Below are 23975 nucleotides of genomic sequence, written 5' to 3'. Positions count from 1 at the left end.
ACTGCACTGAGGCCCGGTGGCTCCTATAGGTGTACTCCGGAAAGGATTGAAGATGGATTAGAGGCTGTCAGGAGGGCCTGACATGTTTCGCCGCCTCTCGCGGCTTTTTCAAAGGCGGACAGCCGTACATACCAACATGCACGCCATAATGGCGTCTATATCTGCCGCCGCGTGTGTCAGAGACCCGCCCACCCCCGCCCACGCACCCGCCCACGCCCACCAATGAGCAAAGGGACGCACCGAGCGACGACACGTCGCAAGGCACGCCCCCCAGCACAGAGCGAGGACGCGCAGGACCCACCCGCTGACACGCAAATGCGTATCAAATGCCGACCAGGAAGCGCTCAGCGCGACCCGGGAGGCATACAGAAGGTGGGGCCCAAAGCGGGGCGAGGGCGGGGAGAGGCGGGACAGAGACCACAAACACAGCCAAATACGTATAAACCAAAATCACCATAATAACAGGTTAACCAATGGTTACACAGAACCATGTATCACATGTTAGGTCCACTCAACTAAATGAATCCGACCTGTAAACATAAACACATATCTAGCTGTATAACGCAGGAGCCTAGGACAGCCCCTGTATAGACTACAGCAGTACCAACAACAAAGAATCATAATATGTGAAGTCAGGGCGAGAGGAGCAACGGTCACAAAAACAATATTAATGATATAGCACACTAGGGCCAATCACTAGGGGGCCCAAAGTGTGCCTTTAAACCCTTCATGCCGCAATGGGGGAAGAACTCAAAGAGTGCCGACAAGCTAGAGTAGACAAAAACTGCCCAAATGAAGACAAGGGGAAGCAACACCTCAGAGCTGAAGATAATCCAGCCTAGTCTGTTAAAAACACACGATAATTAATACTATCATTCAAACCCTTCGGTTCAGTTGCCTTTAGATTGAAAATCCATCTGGATTCAAGTTGTAACAATTTTTTATCTGTCACCCCCCCTTGGGTGGGCGTGTACACGATCCAGGCCCACAAAGGTGATAAAGCCAGGATTGCCCCTATGCTCAAGATGTACATGTCTGGCAATGGGAGACTTAAAGTTGCAGGTAGTGACGTCACCAACATGGTCCTTTATCCTTTCTTTAAAGGCTCTTGCTGTCTTGCCAATGTAGAAGCTTCCACATCTGCAATACAGAAGGTAAATCACGCCTACTGTGTTGCAGTTCACAAAATGTTGCAACCACCAATTACGACCATTTGGTAGCACCACCGACCTGCCAACTGAAAGGAAGCGACAATATACACATCCCCCACATGTATAAGTCCCGGTTACCGTACAGTGTTTGCCCGACCCACCCCTGCCCCAAAAATGGCTCGAGGTGAGCATATTCCTTAATGTTTGGCTGCGTCTATAGGTGACTTGTGGGGTGGAAGACACAAACCCCCCAAGGTTCCTATCGGATGTCAGGATGTGCCAGTGTCGGCGGAGAATTCCCTCCACCTCTTTCCTCTGTTCGTTGTATCGCGTAATCAAGCATGTTGTACTATTAGTATCAACTTCTTTAGTCTTTTTGACCAATAATTCAGAGCGATTGGCTTCCTTAGCACGTTTATATGCCTTTTTGAGCCATCTATCCTTATAGCCGCGCTCTCTAAATCGAGAGCGTAATGATTTGGCTTCTTTTTCAAAAATGTGATCATCAGTACAGTTCCGACGCAGCCTCAAATATTGCCCCGTCGGTATTCCTCGTATCGTGTGTATTGGATGGGCGCTATTAGCATGCAAGAATGAATTCGATGCCGTTGGTTTACGGAACAGTTGTGTGGAAAGAAATCCCTCCGCACTGGCCTCAATCCTCACATCCAAAAAAGAAATGGAGTGTGGGTCGCACTCCATAGTAAACTTTAAATTCCAATCATTCTGATTGAAGTGAAAATACATGAACTATTGACCTTTTTTATCTCCTCATGCTCTCAGAAGTTGTATTCTGCCAGGGAAACGTTTAGGGCTGTCATTTGCTTACTATATTCCTGACAAACTACCACAACAATGCCTAGAAATTAACTCTGTCAGGCAGCAAATTAAAACAAGTAAAACAGCCTGGTTATTTTCATATTTTTTGGACTATAAGACGCTCCTGACCATAAAACACGCCTAGGTTTAGAGGACAAAAACCAGGGGGACAAATATATACTAAACCTGGTGCATCCGTGGTTTAGGGGCATATTGTGGATTATGCCCCCTTTGTACCTCATTCCCCCTTGTACCTCTTGCCTCTCCCTGTGCCCTCATCTTTCCCCTTGTGTCCTCCTGTGTCTGACTCTGTCCTCCTCTGTGCCCCTTTGTGTCCCCTGTTTGTCCCCCTGTATACTCCTCTGCATGGACACAGTACAGGGAGTCCCCGACATTGGGATGGGTTGGAGGTTCGTATTGGCAGGCATCAGGAACTCCATGCATTTGGACTATAAGACGCAGTGACTTTTTTCCCCACTCTTGGCAGAGAAAAAGTGAGTCTCATAGTAAAAAAAAATTTATCATGTCAAATGTCGCCTCGGGTACCCTTTATACGGCCGAGCAGCACTGCTATCCACAAAAAGTGAGTCTCTCTCAGCAATGGGAGCTGGCAAGTGGTTTCAGGTTATCTGCTCTGTGCTGGACAAGCAACTCCCATTCTCCTGGCAGCAATGAAGTAAAGGAGTCAGCTAGGGAGCTGCTTCCGAAATATTTATTTAGAAAACAACAGATGTGCAATGCACAAAGTTTTGTGTTATAACTATTAAGGCAAATTTGCTATCATCTGCATTAAAAATGGGTGGTTGAACTAGTACTTTAACAATAGCTCCCAGCCCGCAGTTGCCAATCATTACAAAGGAACCTTGTGTATAATTTGTGCTGCGATTACCTATAGCGAGTGAGATATTTAATGAATCAAACTTACATAATGGAGTTCTAAAATAGAAAGAAATTGAGGTTATTTAGCACTCTACAGACCCAACAGATTAAAAGACTTTCCCGTGTTAAAGGGAACCAGAGAGGAATGTTAATAAAAAATAGAACAAGGTTTTATACATACCTGGGGCTTCTTCCAGCCCCATAAGCCTGGATTGCTCCCACGCCGCCATCCTCCGCTTCCTGTATCGGCGGTACCGGGTCCCGTCACTTCCGGCGGAAGCGGCCAATTGTCCGCATCACAGGGGCTCCCTCCATACCCGTATGCATGAGGCTGCGCAGTAGGCAGCCTCATGCGTACGTATAAGGAGGGAGCCCCGTGTGATGCGGACAATTGGCCGACTCGCGGCAATGACGGGACCCGGTACCGGCGGATCCAGGCAGCAGAGGACGGCGGCGTGGGAGCGATCCGTGCGTATGGGGCTGGAGGAAGCACCAGGTATGTATAAGAGCTCCCCCCAACGTCTCTGGTTCCCTTTAAATGAAATGGGAAAAATAAGGCATGACAAAGCACATAGTTTTAGCCTGTTTTGGCCAGTCTGTATAATGGAAAATTGCTGCTACACTTTCCACGGAAGTCTGAATTCTCTGGACATGTGTAGCTGCAGATCAGCTGCCAGCATTCCCCTGCTGTGGTAGCCAACACTTCAGTCTCCTGGGAGCTGGCCTTTATCCACAAGCGCTCTCCATCTGTCTCTGCAGCACCTGCCAACACTACTGCAATGGGAGACCCAAGCCAGGCAGTCTAACTGTGCTGGACTGACCAGCAGCAAGGGCCTGTACAGATCTACTGTGTAGGAATGGGGCCTATAAAGATCATGGGGCCTGTGTAGGAATGGGACCTGTACAGATTATGGGGCCTGTGTAGGAATGGGACCTGTACAGATTATGGGGCCTGTGTAGGAATGGGACCTGTACAGATTATGGGGCCTGTGTATGAATGTGGCCTGTACAGATCATGGGGCCTGTGTAGGAATGGGACCTGTACAGATCATGGGGCCTGTGTAGGAATGGGACCTGTACAGATCATGGGGCCTGTGTAGGAATGGGACCTGCACAGATCATGGGGCCTGTGTAGGAATGGGACCTGTACAGATTATGGGGCCTGTGTAGGAATGGGACCTGTACAGATTATGGGGCCTGTGTAGGAATGTGGCCTGTACAGATCATGGGGCCTGTGTAGGAATGGGACCTGTACAGATCATGGGGCCTGTGTAGGAATGGGACCTGTACAGATCATGGGGCCTGTGTAGGAATGGGACCTGTACAGATCATGGGGCCTGTGTAGGAATGTGGCCTGTACAGATCATGGGGCCTGTGTAGGAATGGGACCTGTACAGATCATGAGGCCTGTGTAGGAATGGGACCTGTACAGATTATGGGGCCTGTGTAGGAATGTGGCCTGTACAGATCATGGGGCCTGTGTAGGAATGGGACCTGTACAGATCATGGGGCCTGTGAAGGAATAGAGCCTACTAAGATCATGGAGCCTGTGTGGGAGTGGGGCCCTAAGAGATAATGGAGCTTGTGCAGATCATGGGTCTATAAAGATCATGGAACCTATCTATTTTGGTGTCTAAGGTGGGTGAAGAGAGGTAAATCCACTTGAAATGTTCGTTAATAAGCATTCTATGCACAGAGTGAGACACTGCTTGCTTGGCAGTTAGAAAAAGCCGTTATTTGCCACAATGCAACGAGGTTCATCGACAGCAAACTGTGAGGACCTTGGTCATGACATCACACTGTTGGAGGGGTTTCACCGCAATATCAGCCCCCACCCCCAATTAAGTACAGTATTTGAGAAAAGGAAAAGATTTCTCATGGGGAAAAGGGGTATCAGCTATTTATTGGAATTAAATTCAATCCTTGGTTACAGTTCCTCTTTAAAACGATCCATGCACTTTAAAGTGTTGAATTTCCCACTGCATATTTTTCCAACATCACTACTCTGTCCTTTGATTGAACCACATCATAATAACTGGAAAAAAACAATTTTGCTCCAAGGATTTGGAAAGAACCTGATTAGAATTTATAGCTGAGAATGACTACAAAATGGCCGCCGTACGGTCAAAACCGTGAACAGCAAGCAACAAGCATACTCTGCCAAATATCCTTTAAGCAGTTCACCACAGGCTCCCGCTGAAACATACGCATCCTTCTCCTGCTGCAAAAAACAGGTCCTCCCCATCGTGGTTTTACAAACTCTCGCCTCGAAAGGATTAACGCTTCAACATTCATCACGTTTGAAACTATTAACAATGCCTGCAAGGCTTACAGATCGCATTGAAGTTGCACTCCCGGCCAATGTGAATTTTATCTTATTAAAAATCTTTCGCTCGCAACCAAATGTAATGAATAATTGAAGTCCTTTTTGAAAAAAAGCCTGGTCTGACCATTTGAAGGCCTCTTTTAAAACACAAACAGGAAACCTGTTTACTGATTTTGAATCAGCGAAGCTTTAAAGTCTTCGCTTTGTATCAAATATAAGTAATCTGCCCAAGGGGATGGGAATCCATAATGAGGTGAAGTCTTGATACAGTTGAGTCACGCTAACTGTTCTCATAATTCACATTGGCTCACATGAAAGGAAGTCAGATCTCAGCGGCTCCTTTGGTTATTTTATTGATTTCTTCTCTTTGTTTTTAGACACTGATCAGTTATGCTGAATAATTTAAAGCGCTGATACATCTGTTAACTTGAAGACGAGTCAGCTTCAATTTGTTTGAGGTTGATTTTAGTGGTGCTCCCTCTTTACCCATCTGCAGGTGGGATAGTCCTTCAAGGTAAGAAGAAGACAGGCCTCGAAAAAAGTAACATTTATAGGAACTATTTGTTCAGGCAGCCACTGTAAAATAAATACATCCTCAATGGACAGTTCCAGATATTTCCTGGCCCTATCCCTAACAGAACAAAGTGCTGATCCTCTTGAGAGAATGCGGTTGAATCGAGAATAGATTTGTGTGTTCCCCGTCCTAAAAATTCCATTCCTAATAGCAAAAAGTAGCAGTAGTATTTTACTGTGTAAGTCATCAGTAAAGGCAAGAAGTTTTTTAAATCAGGATGATACCATTTATTTGCTAACTTAAAAGAATAAGAGTAAAGGTGGCCATACACTTATAGATTTGCAGCAGATTCGACCATCAGATAGATTTCTGTCAGATGCCTGTCAAGTCGAATGTGACAGGAATCTATCTGATGTGGCCAAACACTAGGAACAGATTTCCAATAGATTTCAGAAAAAAATGTATTGGAAATCGATCTAAATGCATTATTGGACCATTAGATCCAATGCAACTCTATGGGCCATCGATTTCCATCCTGTCGGATAGATCAAATAGATCGAAATCAATTGAAATTGGCCGCAAATCTAATCGATGTCATAGAGTCGATCGATCGATGGCTGAAATCAACCTGTGTATGACCCCCTTAAGCAAGCTTTCACTGTGCAGCCTTCGTCAAACTTAAATCCTGTTTGCTTACAAGCTGTTGGAACAGGCAGCTATTTACATGCAACATCAAAAGGGGATACATTGATTTTTTTCAGGCATAAATACATAAATGAACCAGAACCTCTAAATGGGGTGAGAGGTTGTTTGCTGATTAATAGATTAGACATCTTGTTTACTCAATCCCTGACACAACTTGGACTCAGCCTGTCACAGACACATTGTAAATTTCGAGTTCACAAGTTCTAGCTACAAGCAGAGTAGATGCAATATAGGCTGAGAAAGAATATCATCAACCTCATACCAGTATAAAAAGTTTTTGTCCTTATTCAATCCTTTGTCCACAGCTTTGAGCCAATTTATAAATTGTCTTTATACAGTATAAGGTGCGCTGGGAAGTATTTTGCATATAAATTAATACCTACTCCAATACCCTTTTATGGGTTAAAATATTTTATTGTGCAAAATTGTCAGTAAGATCAGGTCTAGGTGATAACACAATTATAAAAGTAATATTCATCCATACATACATTTCATCACTTTCCCACATTATCAATCATCCATGGGTGATCTGGTTCCCTTTAAAAACATAAAAGGCTGCGCATGTATTTAGCCAAAAATGCTAAATAAAGAATTTTCCTATGCAGGAATATTATATATATATATATATATATATATATATATATATATATAGTTGTATCTATATCACAAAAAATCGTGGCAACTTGTGCGGAGTGAACTTCCTTGTGTTGTTCGCCCTAGCAAATTGCCAAAAGCGACACTTGCTGCCACTTTAATCTGTCCTCCGGAATATATTCGCCGGCAATATCACTAGCCACACAGTGCGTATTAGAAGATTAGTTACTTATTTACATAGGAGATGTGCTCACCACTCCATTCCGTAGGTAACAATTCCACACTCCTCTCCAGTGGTTCGGGTTGCGTTCCGTCTCGCCACGGAGGCCTACGGAGTCGTTTCCAGTTGTGATAAGCGATACCGCCGGTTTCATCACTCGTGTCTCTCTTCCGGCAGTAATTCCGGTCTGCTGATTTTGTGAGGGAGACGTCACCAGCCTGTGAGTCTCATCTCTGCTCTTGGTGCTACTTCCTGCGTTCCACCTATAGTTCAGTAGTATAATTCTCGTGGACAGGGCCGGCCTTAGGTTTCACGGCGCCCTGAGCAAAACCTGATTTTTGTGCCCCCCCCCCTTCATCTTCCCACGTGCATATACACACACATGCCTATATGCAATTCCCCTTTTCTCCTGAGATATCTCCTAGAACAGTGGTTCCCAACCTTTTTGATGTTGTGACACATCACGTTAAATGCTCAGATCTCTGTGTCACGTATGATAGAAAAAAATGCTATTAATAACCACGAATGGATGGAAAGAGTGCATTATCCTGAATACATTTAAAAATGAAGGCTAGAACCTTTCAGGAATATTAACAAAAACAATCAGTGGGACAGTTAGCCGCCTTCCCCCCATTTAGAATGATAGCACAGCACTGACAATTTGCACCACGCATTATAGCTGCAGTGCGTCCCTCCCCCCAAAACGCCCTCAGACTCAGTATAGGTAGGTAGCCAGGTATAGGTGCTCCCAAGTATAGGATCTCATGTGTAGGTGCCCTCAATATAGGTTGCCAAGCATAGGTGCCCCAGTATAGGAAGTCAGTTGAAGCTCTCTATCCCCCCATAGGTAGCCAGGCGTAGGTGCCTCCAGTATAGGTAGCTAGGTGTTGGAGCCCTCAGTAAAGCTATAGGTGTCCCCAGTATAGGAAATCCGGTGTAGGTGCCCTTAGTAAAGGTAACTAGCTATAGGCGCCCCCTTGGAAGCTGGCGCCCTGAGCGACCGCTCCGGTCACTCATATCAAAGGCCGGCTATGCTCGTGGATGCAAGTTCTGTGGATGCAGGTAGCAATGTCTGATTGAAAAGCGGGGTTGAAACACGCCCAATATCTAGTCAAAATCTTATGCTTCTATGCCCGTAAAGAGATATTGAGAACATGGAAATCGGACAAACCTCCATCATTTAATTTTTGGAAAAGAACTGTCAACAAAACTCTACCTCTATACCGCCTAACTTATAAGAGCAGGAACTGCCCTAAACGATTTGACAAAATTTGGGCCGCATGGTACAACAATGTAGACGCTCTTCCTACTGGCCCTGAGGACTGACTTTTAACTTCAATTAATTAATTTTATATATATGATTTCCTGTTTCCATAACCGGGTTATGACCTGATCATTGCATTTAAGTGCGTATATATACTGTCATGTATATGGAGAGCTGTGTTCCTATGTTACCATGGCCCCTGGTTGATCACTGTATTCTATACTCTTGTTTGTATTGCATATGTTTATTAAAACAATAAAAATGATTTGTTATAAAAAAAAAAAAGAAAAGCGGGGTTGGTGTGTAGGGTGGGAAATGGGAATTTGGTTCCCTAGGTGTGACTGGTTCCCATTGTTTTTTAACATAATTTTTACACAATTTAATTAAATTATCTTCCTTATTTTATTTCATTATATTTTGATATTATTTTTCATATTTTTTATATATAATCATTTAATATAAAGGGATAAAGTGGTTTGATTATATACAATGGACTGCATGTGATGAGAAAGTTGGGAACACTGTCACTTTTAAAAAGATCTGAAGGAGTAATAAAGCTGTGAAAAATTGACTATAAATATGGCTACCGGGAACTGCTGATTTAATGATTCTGAAGAAGACTGCTGGGACAGTTGAAGCATGTCAATCAGATTGGTTTGATGTTTGGGAAAAGGAAGGGGCTCCCCGCTTTTCAATCAGACATTGCTACCTGCATCCACAGAACTTACATCCACGAGAATTATACTACTGAACTATAGGTGGAACGCAGGAAGTAGCACCAAGAGCAGAGGTGAGACGCACAGGCTGGTGACGTCTCCCTCACAAAATCAGCAGACCGGAATTACTGCCGGAAGAGAGACGCGAGTGATGTAACCGGCGGTAGCGCTTATCACAACTGGAAACAACTCCGTGGGCCTCCGTGGCGAGACGGAACGCAGCCCGAACCACTGGAGAGGAGTGTGGAATTGTCACCTACGGAATGGAGTGGTGAGCACATCTCCTATGTAAATAAGTAACTAATCTTCTAATACGCATGTAATGATCTGCTCAGCTGCCTGTGCAGGCATGCAGCTTTTTGACCATTGTTTAGGTTTGCATGCTGCAGGACTCTGGAAAGGAGAGCTTCTGTCAGTTTTGCAGCTTGTGTTTGCTGAGGAATTTGCATACGTTGTCATGCAAATTGCCTGGCCACATTCATTGGAGGCGTGTACTATAAGTACTATGTGTTTCCCACAATGCTTGGCTGGTCATAAGGATTCCTTCCTGTGAAACACTCCTGGAGGAGTGTCAGCCTTACTCTTTGTTTGAAGTTCAGCTTAGAGTAATTTCTGAAACTGCGCTAGGCAGGTTCCCCTAGTGCAGTTAGGATTGCTTATCTGTTTTTGTTTGTTCTGTTGCGATTGTCCTGTCCCAGCGGTGGTCGACAGGAAATCGTTCTGATCTCTGTTCTTGGAGTATAGCTGGTGCAGCGGTTGCTACCAGCTATCTCTTCTGATCTATCTCACTTGGATCGCACTAGCATCTTGCGCTAGCGCTGTGGATCCTTCTGTTCTGTCTCCTTGGATCGCGCTAGCCACTTTCCGCTAGTGCTGTGGATCCTTCTATTCTGCCTTCCTGGATCGCACTAGCATCCTGCGCTAGTGCTGTGGATCCTTCTGTTCTGCTACTCTGTCTGCCTGGATCGCACTCGCCTAGCGCTAGTGCTGTGGATCCTTCTGTTCTGCTACTCTGTACCTGGATCGCACTAGCATCCTGTGCTAGTACTGTGGATCCTTCTGTTCTGTCTTCCTGGATCGCGCTAGCCACTTTTGCTAGTGCTGTGGATCCTATATCTCGCTTGTCCCTGTTTTCGTGTGTCTGTCTTGTCTGCTACGAACGCTTGCTGGAGGCTCGGTGAGGTAACCGTTAAGCAAGCGCTCGCGTCCTCTGTTACATGTTTGTCTGTCGATGGTTAGTTAGGCGTGCTTGTCTCTATTGTGCTTATCACGTGGAGACCGCGAATGAACGCGTGCACTGTTGCGAATGAGTGCGGTGTTTGCGTTCAGTTAGCGTTTGTTATTTTTCCGTATCTCCTCATTGTATGATTTGCTGTGCCTTTGCTATCCTCGTATTCTGTTCTGATCTGCCTTGTGTCACTTTTGGCAATCGCCTTTCTTGCGGTTGCGTTTCTGTTTCGTATCTGCTGTTGTGTGTGCGCTGTCGCGGGGTTGCGACTAGATTGGCGCACACACATACAACCTGTCCCTTTGCTCATTCTCATTCGTACAATTCCTGTCTGGCATCTGTGGAGATACAGAGGATTGGTTACTCTGCACTCCTCAGCGCCATCTGCCGACAGGAATTTCCCTCTACGGGTGCGTAGCACCTTTTGCTGGGTTCCTGCAATTATATGCTTGTGGAGGATTTCCGCCGTATCAGCGCACCCGTTGTGCGCCGATCACGGAGAAAGTTCCACAATCGTTACAGTATGACCAGCCCAACCAAAATTCCCAGTGTAGAGGGAATTTCCGATGTGTACGATTTTGTCGAATATGGCTCTTATACCTTTAAGAGGTTTAAAAATCTTGAACCTGAATCAGCAGACGAGTTTTTGTCTGAGTGCACTAAACTTTTAGCGAACCCTGAATTCCAATGCACCCCAGTGTCTACCTGGGCCCCCCAAATGGTCTACATTCTGTTGGGGGGCGAAATGTCAATGTGGGCTTATGATGTGTTAGATCATACCACCCTGAGTCAAAGACCCCTGGAATTCTTGGCCTTTTTAAATGGCTGAGATTACCTCAATTACCATACCCCCTTAATGAGTTGTTGTCAGCAGCTCAATCAGCTGTTCCATCTACTCTTTCATCCAGAAAGCAGCCATCCAGAGCTGCTAAGTCTAAACATAAAAGATCTAGGAAGACTTCCCAGCGGAAAAATCTGTTGCCCATAGCAACTACAAATAAAGAAATTAGTTCTGTAAACTCTGAAGTAGGGAAAGCACTTGAATGTGATGATTTCAGAGAGACTTCTCAGTCTCAGGTTTCGTTGCCCCAATCCAAAGCTTATGTGGATCCTATTATAGGTAGGATCGCACACTATATTACAGCAGTTAAAAAATCTGTTCTTGTTCCTGATCTCCACCCATATGGAGATTTTCTGGATACTGGCCTGTTTGAACCCCCATTTGCTTCCTGGGATGTTGGGGCCTTGCTGGAGGAATTTGATTTTGATTGGAAAGCCTTTTGCAATTTTTACATCGCAAAAAGCGAAGATGTCTTGAATGCTTGTCTCGATTCTATGTACCTTCTGATTGATTCCGATGAATGTGACAAGGATGATGTGGATCTGGTGATCTATGTATGGCAAACCATTTTGGAGAGTTGCACACACACCAACCGATTGATTCAAATAAAAAGACATCATTCTCGGATGATTGTTCCTGCCTTTCTGGGGTAAAGCATGTGAGTATTGACTTTGTGCAATCTGAAATGAATGAGTGTGCCGCTGTGGTTGATTCCTGTGCGAATCCTGAAGGATTCGCTCATGACAGTGTGCAGTTTGTATCTGTGCGATCTGATGCCTGTTTCTCGGATGTTCCTGCAGATTGTGATCGGCATGAGTCTGCCGGTTTCCTCGAGGATGTGTGGGATCCTTTGTCATTTAGAAACAGATCTTTGAGATCTTCCGTCTGTGACCCTGCTATGGGGAAAATTTTTCGACTATGCAGCATCAAAAGTAAAATTAATATGCCTAATAAAGTTTATCCTGTTGATGTCGCTATTTCTTCTGCAAATGAGTCTCTGTCTCACCCTGTTCACACCTGTAAGGGCCCGTTGCCTGGTGACAGTTGCCCCAGTGTTTCTGTCCTGAACACCTTACAGTCTGCCCCGCAGATCGCGGAGGTTTGCGCTATGGAAGCATCAGTTTCACAACCTAATGTGATTTTTGATTCGCAGGTTTTGCGTTCTGACTCCTCGGATTCGACATTGTTAGCCGAATCTAAGAGTGAGACAGCGCTTCGGTTTTGCGAATCTGATGCTGAACCTTCTTTGCCTTGTTCAGAGACACTTTCTCTGAACCTGTCCTGTACCATGAATGAAAACATGTTTTCCTTTCACACTGACGTTTGTGAGCCCCTTTCTTGCTTTGAGGGAAGTGCTGATTCTGCACCCTGTACTCTGGATGAGTCAATGTGGCCTTGCTTAGAATCCCCTGCAGTGTCCCTAGAGGCTCGTCTAGGTATTGCCACTATACTCACCTGTTTTTCTGCAGTTTTGGAGTTACAAGCTAGTTTGACTGCCACACAGAATTCTGGGTACAGTGAGAATGAAGTTAGGGAGTCAGTGTGTGTTCCAGTAAATATTCCTGTACATCCCGCTAATTATGATGAAGTTCAATCTCAGGTTATGGTGGAACCATTCCTGGGACATCTGCCCTGCCTGCAGGAGGTATTTAATGTTCAGCCCTGTAACATGGATAGTTCAGAATCCTTCTTAGAAAACCTGGAAAATTATGTTCCTGAGGTCTTGTTTGATGTTCTGGAGGTCTCCGAGTTCCTCCCAAAGGGTGCAGAACTTGTAGGAGATGTCTCCTGCCCCCCAAGTCCTTCTGAGGTGTTGCCCTCTTCCGTAGGCATTGCTGCCTTGATGGCTACCTTTTCAGCTCTGGTGGAGCTTCAGTCATGGGTAGTCAATGATGAATTTCTGTCAGATACCATTACAGTCATTGAGATCTCTAAGCCTGAGACAGAGTCTTCTTTTGAAATACCAGTACCTCTACTCGTGATGATTTTCTGCCCGGTCCTGGTTTTGGTCTGGTCGTGCCGGACTCTGAGGTTGGCAGTTCCCCGACGTGTCCTGAGGTTTCTCCTGTGCTGGTGTACCCCAATGTGCTCTGTGACCCAGAAAGCCCAAGTGTGCCTCGGTTACCAGCGTACTCAGATGCTTCCTCGGTGGAGACATGTTCTGATTTAGCCTGCCTGCTTGCATGCCCTGAAGTGGTCCCTGAAAGTCCTGATCTTGATGGGTGTCCTGCTAATTCTGAATCTGGAACTGTCATAGGTTCCATGGGGGTGCTTGGTAGCTCTCCATGGCCTGGTGAGCGTTCTGGCTTCTTGGAATCTCTGCGGAGCTTCAAGGCGTTCTGGGAGATTCCGAGAGAAGTTTTGCTTGGTGCCCTGAATACGATCAACAGCGGCTTTTGTTTTGAAAGAGACACTTCGAACAGGTTTTGTGGCAGATTTTGTATTTTCGGACGCTCCCTGGAAGGTGGTGGGTATTGTCTGGAGGGTGTCGGTGGCTTCTTCTCTGGTATCCACAGTCCTGATGGGTGTTACGCTGAGACTTGTAGTGCTGATGGGCATGTTTTGGTGGCTTCTGTTTCCGATGAGGTCGGTTTCGGGTGGACTGACTCTGGAATTGGACCTTGTCGGGCTGTCCCGACCTTCATGAGTCTTCGGTTGGAGTCTTTTGCTAATAGCAGTTTTGAGGGTCGTCTGGAATTCGACCCTGGAGGGGGGGGGGGGGGGGGTACTGTAATGATCTGCTCAGCTGCCTGTGCAGGCAGGCAGCTTTTTGACCATTGTTTAGGTTTGCATGCTGCAGGACTCTGGAAAGGAGAGCTTCTGTCAGTTTTGCAGCTTGTGTTTGCTGAGGAATTTGCATACGTTGTCATGCAAATTGCCTGGCCACATTCATTGGAGGCGTGTACTATAAGTACTATGTGTTTCCCACAATGCTTGGCTGGTCATAAGGATTCCTTCCTGTGAAACACTCCTGGAGGAGTGTCAGCCTTACTCTTTGTTTGAAGTTCAGCTTAGAGTAATTTCTGAAACTGCGCTAGGCAGGTTCCCCTAGTGCAGTTAGGATTGCTTATCTGTTTTTGTTTGTTCTGTTGCGATTGTCCAGTCCCAGCGGTGGTCGACAGGAAATCGTTCTGATCTCTGTTCTTGGAGTATAGCTGGTGCAGCGGTTGCTACCAGCTATCTCTTCTGATCTATCTCACTTGGATCGCACTAGCATCTTGTGCTGTGGATCCTTCTGTTCTGTCTCCTTGGATCGCGCTAGCCACTTTCCGCTAGTGCTGTGGATCCTTCTGTTCTGCCTTCCTGGATCGCACTAGCGTCCTGCGCTAGTGCTGTAGATCCTTCTGTTCTGCTACTCTGTCTGCATGGATCGCACTCACCTAGCGCTAGTGCTGTGGATCCTTCTGTTCTGCTACTCTGTACCTGGATCGCACTAGCATCCTACGCTAGTACTGTGGATCCTTCTGTTCTGTCTTCCTGGATCGCGCTAGCCACTTTCGCTAGTGCTGTGGATCCTATCTCTTGCTTGTCCCTGTTTTCGTGTGTCTGTCTTGTCTGCTACGAACGTTTGCTGGAGGCTCGGGGAGGTAACCGTTAAGCAAGTGCTCGCGTCCTCTGTTACATGTTTGTCTGTCGATGGTTAGTTAGGCGTGCTTGTCTCTATTGTGCTTATCACGTGGAGACCGCGCATGAACGCGTGCACTGTTGCGAATGAGTGCGGTGTTCGCGTTCAGTTAGCGTTTGTTATTTTCCGTATCTCCTCATTGTATGATTTGCTGTGCCTTTGTTATCCTCGTATTCTGTTCTGATCTGCCTTGTGTCACTTTGGCAATTGCGTTTCTGTTTCGTATCTGCTGTTGTGTGTGCGCTGTCGCGGGGTGGCGACTAGATTGGCGCACACACATACAACCTGTCCCTTTGCTCGTTCTCATTCGCAATCGCTTCACTTGCGATTGCGTTCTGCGCTTCGTTCAATTCCTGTCTGGCATCTGTGGAGGTACAGAGGATTGGTTCCTCTGCACTCCTCAGCGCCATCTGCCGACAGGAATTTCCCTCTAATGGTGCGTAGCACCTTTTGCTGGGTTCCTGCAATTATACGCTTGTGGAGGATTTCCGCCGTATCAGCGCACGCCTTGTGCGCCGATCACGGAGAAAGTTCCACAATCGTTACAACGCACTGTGTGGCTAGTGATATTGCCGGCGAATATATTCCGGAGGACGGATTAAAGTGGCAGCAAGTGTCGCTTTTGGCAATTTGCTAGGGCGAACAACACAAGGAAGTTCACTCCGCACATGTTGCCATGATTTTTTGTGATATAGATACAACTATATATATATAATATTCCTGCATAGGAAAATTCTTTATTTAGCATTTTTGGCTAAATACATGCGCAGCCTTTTATGTTTTTAAAGGGAACCAGATCACCCATGGATGATTGATAAAGTGGGAAAGTGATGAAATGTATGTATGAATGAATATTACTTTTATAATTGTGTTATCGCCTAGACCTGATCTTACTGGCAATTTTACACAATAAAATATTTTAACCCATAAAAGGGTATTGGAGTAGGTATTCATTTATATGCACTTCCCAGCTCACCTTATACTGTATAAAGTTTGTTTTTTCTGGGGTGGGATAAGGGGTACTACCCACCTATTAGGTTGCAGCGGGAGGAAGTTTGGAATAGCCGTTTTGGGTGGCACCAGAACAACGGGTTAACATCAATCCAGGGTTTGAATACCCTAGTGGAAACACGCCCTCTCTCAATCAACAGCAGCGCCCTCTAATATTTATATATGATTTATAAATTGTACCTCTGCTATTAATCTATCTTTGGACGATTTGAAGACACCCTTCAGGGCAGTGACATGAAGATCATTCAAGCTGTGTCCGTTGGAACGGAAGTGTGTAGCAACTGGGAGATCAGATTCAATATCGACAATAGTGTGCCTGTGACCGTTAATACGTTTGCGCAGAGTTTGTCCAAGTTCTCCCATGTAAATACGTTTGGGGAATTTAGCACACACGATCAGATACACCAGATTAGAGGAATCACAGGAAAATGTGCCTTAGAAAAGTGCTTTCAAAATTGCTCAATAAATCGCTCAGCGCTTGCGATTTATAATGTGAACTAGGCTAAGGCTTCTTTTACACTACCAGGGTAAACTTGCGTTACATTACCCTATTTTTGCTGCAAGGGGCTGCAAATTAGCAATTAAAGTCTATATTTACTTTCACACTTATTGCTGTGCGCTGGAAGTATCCGAGCCGACGCAAGGGCAACAGCGAGTTACCCCAAGCACCACGCTTAACTCACAGTGCTTGGGGTAATGTAAGCCTATGAGTGGCGCACTCAGTGTAGACGACGGAGTGCGGTGTGTCTTGGTGTGAACCGGCGGGAATCCCAGTGATGTATTTCCTGCCCAGCAGGGAGTGCGTCACTGAGCGGGGGGCGGTACTTTGCATATGACCCTGTCGCTGTACTCTGCCGCCGGGTCATATATTTGTCATTTTTTGCATTGCGTATGGGGTGCGGCAGGAGCAACGCATCCCAACACAACGCACAAAATAGGTGTGAAACTGGCCTCAATGTAGCCAATCAAGGCCTGGCCTATACTTGAGCTGCCTAAGGAGATGTTACTTTTTTTTTTTTGCTTGCGTATACATTCAATGTAAGTTGCACACAGTACAGAACTGGACCAACCCAAATTAGCTGCACATGCATTTGGGTCCGGTTTCAAGATTAAAGGGGAACTGAAGTAAGAGGTATACGGAGGCTGCCATTTTTATTTCCTTTTAATCAATACCAGTTGCCTGGCAGCCCTGCTGGTCTATTTCTCTGCAGTAGTATCTGAATAACACCAGAAACAAGCATGCAGCTAGTCTTGTCAGATCTGTCTTTAAAGAGGAACTGTAACATCAAAATATCCCCTGGGGGGTACTCACCTCGGGTGGGGGAAGCCTCCGGATCCTAATGAGGCTTCCCACGCCGTCCTCCGTCCTTCAGGGGTCTCGCTGCAGCCCTCCGTGCAGTGGTGACGTCAATATTTACCTTCCCGGCTCCTGCGCAGGCGCTCTGACGGCTGTCGGCTCCGAAGTAGGCGGAAATACCCGATCGCCGTCGGGTCTGCTCTACTGCGCAGGCGCAAGTTTCCGGCACCTGCGCAGTAGAGCGGACCAGACGGATATCGGGTATTTCCGTCTATTTCCGAGCCGAGAGCAGTCACAGCGCCCCCGCTGGAGCCTGCAAAGGTAAATATTGAATCTACAGTCGGGTCTGCCGCCGGCTGTTCGGAGGGCTGCAGAAAGACCCCCGTGGGACAGAGGACGGCGTGGGAAGCCTCATTAGGATCCGGAGGCTTCCCCCACCCGAGGTGAGTACCCCCCAGGGGAGGTTTTTGAAGTTACAGAGTCTCTTTAAAGTCTAAAACACCTGATCTGCTGCATGCTTGTTCAGGGGCTATGGCTAATAGTATTAGAGGCAGAGGAACAGCAGGGCTGCCAGGCAACTGGTATTGCTTAAAAGGAAATAAACTTGGCAGTCTCCATATACCTCTCTCTTCAGTTCCCTTTTAATGCAATTTTTGCATTACATCCACACGCAAGTCAGAATAATCAGTACACTACTCACATTTTATAGTGGCTTCCTACAGCTCCCCAGACAAGCTGAGGTCAGCCAGAGTCTCCTTGTGTACAGACGTCACATACAGAGAACCCCCAGCCCAGATGGTAATGCTCTCGACACTAATCAGAATTTTTACAAGATCGGCAAAATATAGACTTACCCCCATTGTCCTTGAGATGTAATGCAATCTTTGTGTCATCTGGAAAAAAAAAAAGACAGATTTTCATTACTGTTATGGAGGAACACCACGCTTAACGATAATAATATTTAAAGACAATCTGTATTCAAAATAACTATGTATAAAACGGCTTATTTTTTTTACAATATGCATTGATAAATTATAGGGCAGTGTTTGCCGATTGTAAAATATTTCCTCTCCCTGATTTACTTTCAGAAATGTATTACAGGTGGTGACATATTTAGTACTGGCAGGTGATCTCTGTGGAATGTTCTGTTTACTGGGGTTTCTAAAGCCAGTAGAAAATATGCCTGGTCTCCCAGAATGCTCTGGTGGGAAAATACCACATAATAAACAGCCTATGCTAAGCCTCAGTGGGAGGGTGATATTACATACCAATATACAGCAATACAGAGAGATAGGAAGTGTTTCTGATGCTGAAAGCAGGCTATTTAATATAAAAGTGGGTATCCTGAATAATTTACTACATTCTACTATATGTCACTACGTTGCTTCTTTAACCCCTTAATGACAAGCAAACTTATAAAAACGTCCTGCTAGAGCCTCTTAACGGCTCCAGGACATTTTTATAAGTCAGACAGTGCTTCTGCCACTGTACGCGTGCATGTGCAGACGTGCATGCTCCCGCGCGCTTCCACGTGTGCACGCTCCCACGCATCTCACGTTCCAGTGCGCGTGTACGTGAGATTAGTGAAAATAAAACTCCATAGAAAGAATATACCTTTATTTCCAAATACTACAGTATATTGTCACCATACTTTGTACTAGGGACATCATTAACATCTTGTGAAAACCAGGACAAATAGGCAGATAAAGGGATGGGCGAGGGAAATTTTCAATTTCAGTTTTGTAGTGAATTAGCCGAAAATCTCATGACCTTGGGCCAATTCAGACCAAATTTTGCATTGGTCGCAAACTTGCCTTAAAGTCAATGGTGCCAACTTTGGTGGCTAATATTCTGGTGTGCCTAGAGAGCCTTGCATCCTGTTAGGCTTTCAGCCAGAATCAACGCAGCATATTAACGCAGAAATCCCTGAAGGCTGTTTTTAGCCTTGCGAAAAACAAAAGTTTGCTTTCCTAAAACAGAAAGAATTTGCGATAATTCAGGTTGGAGTGAGCTTGAGATGTCTCCCAGAGCAACACTGCTGAATATATGCAAATTAACCATTGTTAATTGTTAACAAGCTGACACATCATTGCATTCCAGCGGTTCTGGAGGTGTGTTTAGCTTCTAAGGGTACAATGGTTAATTTGCATATATTCAGCAGTGTTGCTCTGGGAGACATCTCAAGCTCACTCCAACCTGAATTATCGCAAATTCTTTCTGTTTTAGGAAAGCAAACTTTTGTTTTTCTTAACATCTTAGTAAGGGGGCTTTTAGGACCATTGTAGTCCCTTACAAACTCCAATGAGTTCTGGGTCACCATGAGCTTGCTGGTTAGTCTTTAGCCTTGCGGTGAGATCATCCGGTCGCATTGCACCGCTACCCCCAGTTTACAGCGTGAAACTCAGTTTACAGTGTGAAACTGGCCTCACACTATATGAAGGTAGTAAAATTGGTCAGTGAATGGCCAATCATAATTGAAAGTGTGGCTGGATAGTGTGACCTAGGAGAACAGGGTTCGAATCTTGGCTCTCCCTATGGAGTAAGCCAATGCCTACAGTATTTAGTGAGGAGTCCTTGGGCAAAGGCTTCTCAGTGCTGCTACTGCCTACTAGTGGCTGCCTCTCAAGCGCTTAGAGTCCGCAATGCCCTTGACAGAAATTAGGCCAGCAATAATCAACTTCTGTGCATTACAATTTACATTAAGGTATTCCTGCAAAATATAAAATATAAATCTAATAAATGAATTTAGAAAAAAGATTGCCAAACTCAGGCTCTGACTTGGATTGATGAACCTGTGCCTAACGGAGGAAACAAAATAAAATAAAGTGGATTATTTTGATATACTGACTTATTCTCCATTCAGTACTATGTATGGAGAACGGATAGTTTTTTCCCCCGCACTCTGATTTATTAAAACATTTGGAAGGTCAGCGGCGCGCATAGAGGAAATACAGCCATATAGTGCACAGTTCTTCATTGCACGCTGTTTATGGGAGTCATATTTCCTTGGGCGCTTTGCATGCCCTGTTATTTTTATATAGCGCGCTGCTCGCCTGGCCTGCCCATTGTTCCTCTATTGGCCGGGTTCGTCAGAAGGAAGAGATCTATCAGGTGTTTACGAATGTTTGCAGTCACCGCAATAACATAATCTGATCGGCTCTGCATCGGTCTTATTCTGTGTTATATTGCGTGCGCATATTCTAAACAGGCATAAATAAAACATGCAGGCTTGCGTAAGATAGATGGAAGCTGTAACAGCAATTGCAGAGAATATTATCATTATATGATTTAAAGAGAACCCAAACCGACCTGTAAAAAACAGTTTCACTTTCCTGGGACTTCTACCGACCCCCCTGCAGACGCCCTGTGCCTGTGCCGTCACTAAAGGGTCTTCTGGTCTCCCGCTCCAACTCAGTTTCGATTCTGGCGACTTTGCCAGTCGATGGCCACTGCCCCTGCGCGGCCCTGGCTGTGTGCATCTTCGACTGCGCTCCCATCGCCAGGAGTGTCCTGCACATGTCCAGTACGAGAAAATCTCTGTAGGATGCGTGCGGGGTGGGGGGTGCAGCAGGGGGCCAGAGGATCCTTCAGTGTCGGCACGGGCACAGGGCAGCTGCAGGGTGTCGTTAGAAGCCCCAGGTAAGTGAAACTCGTTCTTTACAGATTGGTTTGAGTTCCCTTTAAAGAGGAACTTTAGCGAAAAAGGGGAAAAGTAGATCAATACATTGCAGTGAGGAGTTAAAAATAGAAGAGAGATCGAGAAAAGATTGATATTCACCATGTCATTTGCTTATGTTGTTTAATCCACAATGAGCCTGCACCTCATCATCTTTACTGCTGGCAGACAATAAAAAACTAGACAGCACCAACTGCCATTATCTATAACCAAACAACACCCACTAACAATGCGATAGGTTAAAAAGGTATTTGTTTAATAGCTATATATATGTGTAGAGGGAGAAACTGGTTGCTTGGAAGTTGGAAATAGCTGTTATTTCCCACAATGTAACAAGGTTTACAGACAGGAAACAGTCTGGACCATGGCCCTGACATCACACTGTGGGAGGGGTTTTAACACAATATCAGCCATACAGGTCCACCGATGATCTATTCGAGAAAAGGTAAAGATCTATCATGGGAAAGGGGTTATCAGCTTCTGATTGGGATCAAGTTCAATTCTCGGTTACAGTTCCTCTTTAAGGAATAACTCTGATAAGATCTAGTACAGTGTTTGTATTTTTTTTAACTTTTAAAAAGGAAATTCTACTTTTCTTGAAGAAAACTCTCTGCTTTCATTCAGGATATATACACTACGTGGGTTGGGGTCCGTCAGTAAATTTTTGGTACTCAACACTGCATGGTTTCCACAAGGAGCACGATAACATCCCTAACGTGTTGGCTCTGCAGTGGTCGTGTTCATTCACTTTTTTCCACCTGTTGTTTCTTACAGCTCAGAATTTTTGTTGCTGCGTAGAGTTCCGCTTAGGCTCTTCATCAGTGCCTGAGCAGAGTGTTGAGGTCCTGACACGCTACGCAGCTAGTAAGAGCAGCCTAGATAGATTTATTACTGTCCACAGGGGGACGAGAGAGTGGAGGAAGCTATAACGTAGGCATAAAGAGGGGACAGATATGAGAAAAATGAGTTACAACAGTTGTTCCCCATAACATAATAGGCTGATCGGCCAGTACGTACTTCAGTTGGGATGGCATTTGGTAATGCTGAAAACAGCTGACTTTACCGAGCACTTAGGAAAATGTCAATTCATAGGAAAATGTCAATTCATAAAGGCTGTTACCGCATGAAAAGCTGAAATTACCGAGCAGTGAGGTAAAGCCCCAGTTGCTCTGCAAGTCTGGATGATGGAATCTGATAGGGCCCACAGCCTTCGCCAGCGAGACAAGCTTTTAACCCCCCCCCAGGCAGTAGCAGAGCAGAACAAAACAGGCTTCCTCTAAATACCTTAGGTTGTGTGGCTGTTTAACCTCTTGGGTTTCTGTTTGAAAATATGTAGGAGCTAGAACAGAAAATAACTTAAGCATAGCACGTGTAAAGTTTCTTGGAAGTTAATCCAAGCTGTGGTAATTAAATAGAATGTTAAGAAAGACTAAAGCTGGCCATACACTGGGCCGATTTGCCGCCGTTTCGACAGCAGATTCGATCACTGGGATCGAATTTGCTGCCAATCGTTCACGCTACACGCCGAATTTCGATCCATTCCGTCCGATCCCGTCGATCGCGCCGTGCGGAAAATAACCGTCGATCGCCCGCGGGTAAAGAGCGCATCGCTAGCGGCGTTTGAGTGCCCGACGACCGACGCAATAGAGCCGCATACATTACCTGCTCCGCCGCCGCGACTCCCATGTCTCCGCTCTCCTTCTCCGTCTCCGCTCTGGTCTCCGGCATGCTTCCCTTCTTCCTGTCCCGGCAGGAAGATTAAACAGTAGAGGGCGCTCTACTGTTTAAACTTCCCCCAGACAGGAAGAAGGGAAGCAGACCAGACCAGAGCGGAGACGGAGAAGAAGAGCGGAGACACGGGAGTCGCGCCGGCGGAGCAGGTAATGTATGCGGGCGGGGGGAGCGGCGGCAGCACCACCACCACCACAACAGATTGTGAACGGTTTCAGGCTGAAATCGGTTCGCAATCTGTTTGCAGTAAAGGTAGCCATACGATCCCTCTCTGATCAGATTCGATCAGATAGGGATCTGTCTGTTGGTCGAATCTGATGGCAAATCGACCAGTGTATGGCTACCTTAATAGACAGACTCAGAGCAGATTCAGAGTCAGCAGAGGCAGTATGACAAAACATGCACATCTAAAGGGATGTTGGGATGCCTCTTACTGCTGGCACTGCACGGAACAGCTTGTAACAACACAGAGACACTCCACTCTCTTCTGCTGTTTTTGTCAATGGGCTTCAGTAACTTACTGCACTACTATTGCACCTGTGAAAAGTTTTATGAATTAGCACACAAAAGTCTAAAATACAGAATGCAATATTTTCCCGACCAGATATTTTTTTCGCACAGCCGTTTATGAATTGACCCTTATGTGAGTGATGTTCAGCTCTGTTTGCTTTTTTTTTTATAAATCATTTTTTTTTCATAGCTACTTCTCTCATGTGCGTGCTTAATTTTATCTAACCATGATATAACAACCAACGTGCCTTTTTAACCACTTAACGACCGCCTAACGCCGATAGGCGGCGGCAAGTCGTAAGTGGTTTTACATGGAAACATGTCAGTTCACAGAGGGTATCTCCGTGAATAGCCTGCGAGCCTCCGATCCCGGCTCGCAGGCTACATGTAAACACGCGGGGAAGAAATCCCCGGTATTTACGTTGCACGGCGCTGCTGCGCAGCAGCGCTGTAAAGGACATAGGCGATCCCCGGCCTCTGATCAGCCAGGGATCGCCGGCATCTGAAAGGCTGAAGCTGAAGCCTATCAGAGGAGGCCCAGGACGGATCACCGTCCTGTGCCGCCCATAGTGAGGAGGGGAGGGAGGGAAGGAGAGGGAGGCGGAAAATCGCTGCGGAGGGGGACTTTGAGGAGCCCCCCCCCCCGCTCAGCCACACAGCGTCGGCGATCAGACCCCCCCAGCACCCCAGCAGGTCATCCCCCTAGTAGGGAAAAAAGGGGGGGGGGAAGTCTGATCGCCCTGCCTCATTCCTGATCTGTGCTTTGGGCTGTAGAGCTCACGCAGCACAGATAGGCAAAAAATAGCCAGACAAAGCTGCGCATTAGAGGCAGCGAATCGCAACGGCGTTTGCGGGGCACACCTTTCCC

The 23975-nt window shown here is 45.9% G+C and overlaps 1 protein-coding gene across 1 annotated transcript in view; it reads right to left on the bottom strand.

Moving 5' to 3' along the window:
• Window positions 1–23975, bottom strand: part of PLXDC2 (plexin domain containing 2) — a 634490-nt gene that overhangs the window by 41871 nt on the left and 568644 nt on the right. The window contains exon 12 of the mRNA XM_068235593.1: window positions 18045–18083. Coding sequence (XP_068091694.1) covers window positions 18045–18083 — 39 coding nt within the window. The remainder of the gene's footprint in view (window positions 1–18044; window positions 18084–23975) is intronic.

The sequence above is a fragment of the Hyperolius riggenbachi genome, chromosome 5 (genome assembly GCF_040937935.1).
Source record: "Hyperolius riggenbachi isolate aHypRig1 chromosome 5, aHypRig1.pri, whole genome shotgun sequence".
NCBI lineage: Eukaryota > Metazoa > Chordata > Amphibia > Anura > Hyperoliidae > Hyperolius > Hyperolius riggenbachi.
The sequence above is the reverse complement of the archived record's forward strand: the minus strand, read 5'-3'. Positions and strand labels throughout refer to the sequence as shown.